Source organism: Camelina sativa, chromosome 17 (genome assembly GCF_030686135.1).
Source record: "Camelina sativa cultivar CO46 ecotype springtype chromosome 17, ASM3068613v1".
Classification (NCBI taxonomy): Eukaryota; Viridiplantae; Streptophyta; class Magnoliopsida; order Brassicales; family Brassicaceae; genus Camelina; species Camelina sativa.
In genome coordinates this window covers 27,591,232-27,597,544 of record NC_141896.1, presented here as the reverse complement: position 1 = coordinate 27,597,544, position 6,313 = coordinate 27,591,232, and the positions used below count along the sequence as shown (strand labels likewise).

The following is a 6,313-nucleotide window of genomic DNA, read 5'->3' as shown; positions in this document are numbered from 1 at the left end:
TTAATATGGTTTAATTTGGTTAATAAGGTTTGTCCGTTGGTTAATCAAAACAGTAAACCATGTAAACCAAGACGATGGGAAATTAGATGAGAAATTTAAATTTGATGGGGAAATAGCTATAGAAGTATGGATTTGGGGGGGGGGGGGGGGAGAATAGGTGGAGAATATAAGTGTGAGAGAGATCTAGTAGGAGGTCAAAGATCCATGGGGAACTAGTACGATAAGATAGTTCCCGGGGAGAAGGGGGGAGAATAGGACGTCTGTCCCTATTCTTCCCAACATTTAAGATTTGGTTGGAAAAAAAAATTACTCCTCATCGATCTATTTTAAAAATACATTTTTTTTTGTCGACCAAACATTGAATTAAAAGAAGACTTCACGATTGATTGCCCAAACCGGAGAGTAAGACTTTACAAATGAAGTTTCAGAAATAAGAGATCGTGAAGCTCGAGCAAGACAATCCGCCTTCAATTTTGATGCACATGGAATCTGAGTAATGGAGAAGAGTGGGAACGACTCCTTGAGCTCACTGAAATATTCCAATTAGTTGGAAAAAGCCAGCCTATCTTCAGGGGTATAGACCATCGCAATGAGCTCAACACAATTCGTCTCAAAGCGATGACAAACTAGTACTCTAGAAAGAATACTTTTCATGGCCCACATCAAGGCGTCTAACTCTGAGTGAAGAGGGGATAAACTCTGTCGAAGACACTTTACTCCTAACAATATGGTATGCTCCGTGTCATTACAATACCACCATCCCAGTCCTGAGTGAAGAACCATCAATCTGACAACGAAGCAAAAGATCATGACCAGCCAAGGATGGGGATGGGTTCGACGAGACCTCACGATGGAAGAGGCCTCCTCCCAAGCTGATTTATCACTTAATAACCTGGTTAAAAATATCATTTGGATCGACCACTATTCCTTGGAAAACTATTTTGTTGCGTGCTTTCCAAATATGAATATACTCATAAAAAAAAAAAAAAAATTGTTCCAAGAGAAAACATAATAAAAAAAATGGAAAATACATGCTCCATAGCAATTAACAAATATGATAGGTTAAACTTTGAAACATCGACTGGCGTCCAGCCCCGACTCAAAGGCATGGCGAGAAGGGTGAAGAACTAGGGGACCACAAAATTTTGGGGTCCATAATTTTTTTTTTCTTAAGAATTATGATCAATTTTTTTTTAAAACCATAAGAGAGAAATTTTTCTTTGTTCCACAGTCCATAAAAGACTTGTTAATGGTTAAAATTGTTTTATTTTTCATTTTTTTCATCTAAAGGGGTCCATAATTGATAAAACATTGACCGTTTTTATATGGTATACAATGTATTGTTGTAAAAAAAATAAAGCCCATTTTTGTGTTTCACCGAGGGCTTTTGATAAGTATGAGATGGGGCTCCTGGCGTCTTAGAAAACAAGATGATTCAAAAATCAGTAAAAAAGAAGCAAAAAAAAAATGATAGACAACCTGTTGCAAGGGCCATGATAAGTGGATAGACAAAAAAAAAGGCAAAAAAGGGATAGGCAAATTGTTCCAACTTCCAAGGACCATAATAAGTGGATACATAAATATGGGAATACGCGCACCATACAAACTAGTAAATGTAAAAGGTTGAACCTCGAAACATTAACTAACATCATGAAAAAGAAATCTGATTTAAATAGCAGTAGAAAATAAGAAAAAATAAAAGAGATAGGAAAATTGTTCTAAGGAATAGGATTGTAAGATGATGAAACTCTGTGACTGGAAATATTGTATTCATAGAGTATATATAGAGTGTTACATGATAAGGACATATGAGTCCTAACTATACGAGATATACACAAATCATAGAGAATCCTATATCTTCGCTAACTATACGAAATATCCGACTGTGTGAAGGTAAGGTACTGGAGAGCACCCGCTAAGCTTCGATACAATGTCGGATTGGAGATAAGTGGACCATCAGCTTTATCAAGTTTGGGTTTGGTGTCGACTGGTGTCAGACAAGAATTACAATCAGTCATGCCCGCTCGATGAAGGATGTCCACAGCATAGTTCTGCTGATGGAGAAACACACCGGCCTTTGTGCGAACAATGGAGATGCCCAGAAAATGGTGAAGAGGACCAAGATCAGTCATCGCAAACTCCGAGTGCAAAGAGGCGATGATCGATGATAGGAGCGAAGAGGAGGATGCAGTCAAGGCAATATCATCAACATACAGCAGCAAGTAGGCAATGTCCGTACCACGAGTCATGACAAAGAGTGAAGTATCCGAAATACTTTGGCAAAACCCGACGCGACGAGCGTAAGTAGAAAAACGCTCATACCAAGCACGGAGAGCTTGTTTTAAACCATAGAGAGACCGCTTCAAGAGGCAGACATGATCAAGTTTACTCGCATCACGAAACCCCGGTGGTTGATGTATGTAGACGGTCTCCTTGAGATCACCGTGGAGGAACGCATTCTTGACATCAAGTTGATGTAGAGGCCAGTCTTTTGCAGTTGCAACATTGAGAACAACACGAATAGTGGCCGTTTTTACTACTGGACTGAACATTTTGTCGCAGTCAACACCAGGTTGTTGTGACTTCCCATTAGCTACCAAGCGTGCCTTATAGCGGACCAACTTGCCTGCGGAATTAAATTTATGCATGTACAACCACATACAACGAATCACGTTAGCAAACTTGGGCCGTGGTATAAGTACCAACGTTCCTGTTCCTTCCACTGCTTTTCAGTATCAGAGGACGGAGCAGAGGAGCCATCGAAGTGACCGAGGACACCAAAACTGCTGCAGTGAGTTTCGAAGAGCTCACGCTAGACATCATAGTTCAACTTTTTGAGATCAAGTTGAATCGGTATGTAAGCCCGGATCTGAGGGATCCCATACGGCTTATCATTTGTGGGAGACGCGGTGACAGTCGCGGTAGCCAGCGATCCCGACATGTTTCTGAGAACAGAGGAATGAAAGCAAAAGAAGGAAAAATAAAGAAGAAAATGAAAGAAAACGAAAGAAGACGGAGAAGAAGGATCGAGAGTTTATTGATCAAACTCTTATACCATGTAAGATGATGAAACTCTGTGAATGGAGATATTGTATTCATAGCGTATATATAGAGTGTTACATGATAAGGACAGATATGAGTCCTAACTATACGAGATATACACAAATCATAGAGAATCCTCTATCTTCGCTAACAAGGATAAGTGTGGATAATTAACCAAAAAAAGGATAAGTGTGGATATATAAAAAAAAAATGGAGATGATACATGCACCATAAAAATTGACAATGTTGAAGGTTGAACCTCAAAACATTGGTTGGCATCATAGAAAAGAATTATGATCCAAAAATTAATAAAAACGCACTAAAATTTAAAATAAAAGAACAAGAATACAAGACAGTTTGTAGTAGAAAAAAAAAACGTTAATTTATTTGCAGTTGACTTTTTTAGGCTTATCATAAAACCGCTTGGAGCCTAAAACAAGTGAAGAAATCGGAAAAGTTAAAGAATATGGATATTGGAGTCATTAAGAAGAACCCAGCCAAATAAGTAAAGTTTATACTGCTTGAGTCTTGAAAGTTTGGGGGAAACAAGTGGTGTCTAGATACTTTCTACAGATCGTAGTGAGTCTTCAAAGTGTGTCCAAGTGAAATGAATAAGACAGTTTGAAATTGAATGCTCCTTAGGTCCAAATAAGACAAGTTAGCCTCAAAGTGGCTTGGATCCAGTTGATTATGTGCGTTTAAGATGAGAATAGGTCGCATTGTAGAATCTAGTTGATGGAGAATGTGTCTTTTGGACCACAAGTGGTTTTCCATAGATCCATTTATGGAAAGCTGCCAATTTGGTGGTGTAAACCCCGCATGATGGAACAAAAGGGCAACTAACAAACCAACTTCAAACATGAGTGATTTCAATTAGTTGGTTTGGTGATGATTAACGAATATCAAGTCTATTGGCCAATCAAATCCTCCATGGAGCAACTTGTAGGCTAGTAATGTGACTAATGAAGGCCTTTTTGAACATCTTTCAATAGCCCGACAATATGTGAATGTTTCTCGATAATTTACATAAAAATTTCTATGATGTTGGTGGAATTTAAATCCCATACTAAATTTACGAATAAGATTCTCCAAAATGCTTACTTATTGACGGTTTCATAAAAGCTCTTACGAATAACCTCTTGATTTACTCTAATGATAAGATTATCACATATATGTATCTCTTGGGATTACACTTATTATATATATAACCAATTTTTGCTACACATGAGAACATGAGTTTTATTTGACATGACTCATGATCATAGTGATGGTTAGATAATCAGAGTCGGCTCTGAGCACAAGTGATGGAAGTTTATGTTTGCGACCTTGAATTTCTTATGTATGTAATAGGCCATTTTTTGGCAATGATGTTTATATAGTTTAGTAGTAAAGGACATCACATGTTATAGGAAGGTAATCAAGGAGTTTGAATCTCTTAACCGTGATATGCCTTAACCGCCTTTCAATTCTCCAAGACTGGCTAGGTTTACAACTTGTACGACATGAAGAAGTTCGCCTTGAAACACTGCCTGCTGCACCAATTTTGATCTCGTTGAAGACCTTTTGGTCCCAAACTTCTTTTCCCATTTTTTTTCCTATAAAGTTACCAACTATTAGCTAATCAATTTTGAAAAGAAAAAAAAAATCTAGAACCATAACCTGAAAGAAATATAAAATAAAATGATTCATTTTTCTTTTCCCATTTACGAGCAAAATCATAAATTCAAACTAAATCAACGTATGAACAATATTGAAGTTTTTATAAAATAATTTGAACGAAAACCAAACCCAAATCGTATCGACCATACCTAAAATTGTTTGCAACAAAAGAAAGAAAACACATACTAGGACTTGGAGATTCATATTGTACCCGGGCTAGTGTCGGGTTAGATAATCTAGAGTACAAAAGAAAACTCAAAATTAGTATACAAACCGTGAGTTTGTACATATTTTTGGTTGATTTAAACTTATAAATTTTAAGATGCAATTCGTGCATATATAAATGAATCCACGTTACGTGTTCATATTTCTGTTTTGGTCAAACACATGTTCGTTTCTTCCGCCCCCTTCCCCCACAAATATTATAGAATAACTAAACTTAAGCAGAGCCGTGCAGCAGTAATAAGAAAAGAAACAACCGCTTGTGGCATCCAATTTTGAAAAAAAAATATAAGCATATAATTTAATAAAGTCATATAGTTTATCCTTAATAAAAATATATAACTATGGAAATATGGATTCATAAATTTTTCTTACAAGTTACAACGTTATAAACAAACTATGGATTTCTACAATCTAATTTTAAACATAGACTTATTATATTAATTAATTAAAAAGAACTAGTTATATGACATACTCTCACTTAGTTAAACAATTAGGATTACAAATTCATTTTTGATAGCTTTCTATTTCGTCGTTAAGGCTTTCTCATCTTTTGATTCTATGGTAACATAGTGACAAATTTTCTTTCAACTTCTTTTTACCAAATTAAAACTAGTTTTTATTTGCTATCTCTATTTATTCTACTTTTTTTTTATATGACTGAAGTTATCAAATTATATTATGTTAATGTTTAAGAACTAATATTTCGTTTCAGTTTCTCTTTATTTTTATTTTTTTGTTATATCACAATGTGGTTAATTTTTACAAACGTTTTTATTTTGTATAATTTAAACGGAGGTATTTTATTTTTGTTCGCTTTTTATAACAATTGACCTTTGCACGGCTCTGAACTTAAGTTGGACAATTCAGAAGACTTCTTACATTTTTAAAGTCGAATACATTTATTTTATCACATATACATGTTAACAAAAACTTGTTGACACTGAAAATATATGAAGTCTTCTGAATTGGTCCAACTTAATTTTTAGTTAATTTATTTTGTGGAGCTTGTAAGGTTAGGGTAAGCTTAATTTAAAGGCAAAAGCTTGTATAACATACCAAACAAATTTGAAAACTCGGTTTGAACTAGGAATCATATACATAAAAGTAGAGTTCCGATCTCTCCTTATTGGCTGTTGGATATTTAATAGGTTTTGAAATTTAATGCCTCCCTTAAATTGCTTAACGAATCATACTCAATCGTAACTCACCAGTCTCTCTTAAATTGGTAAACGGAATTTAATGTCTCTCTTATATTGCCTTATCACTTCCCATATATACGAAATAGTCTCTCTTAAATTGGTAAACGGAATTTAATGTCCCTCTTATATTGCCTTATCACTTCCCATATATACGAAATTTGGCTGATTGGTATTTTATACGTTTTGAA

General features: G+C 35.3%; 1 protein-coding gene across 1 annotated transcript; it reads right to left on the bottom strand.

The window, feature by feature from the left end:
• Window positions 1-4,353: 4,353 nt before the first annotated feature.
• LOC104789444 (serine rich endogenous peptide 20-like) lies at window positions 4,354-4,990 on the bottom strand. The gene is made up of 2 exons (XM_010515139.2): window positions 4,888-4,990; window positions 4,354-4,637 (listed from the first exon to the last, which is right to left on the bottom strand). Exons 1-2 carry the CDS (start codon window positions 4,988-4,990, stop codon window positions 4,423-4,425), a joined length of 318 nt encoding a protein of 105 aa, XP_010513441.1. The 3' UTR covers window positions 4,354-4,422.
• Window positions 4,991-6,313: the final 1,323 nt, after the last annotated feature.

Excerpts from the sequence above, each read along its gene's own strand:
- LOC104789444 (XM_010515139.2), bottom strand. The coding sequence starts at position 4,990 with ATGTACAAACTCACGGTTTGTATACTAATTTTGAGTTTTCTTTTGTAC. Across the intron at positions 4,638-4,887 it reads ATATGAATCTCCAAGTCCTA|GAAAAAAAATGGGAAAAGAA; the intron begins GTATGTGTTTTC and ends GTAACTTTATAG.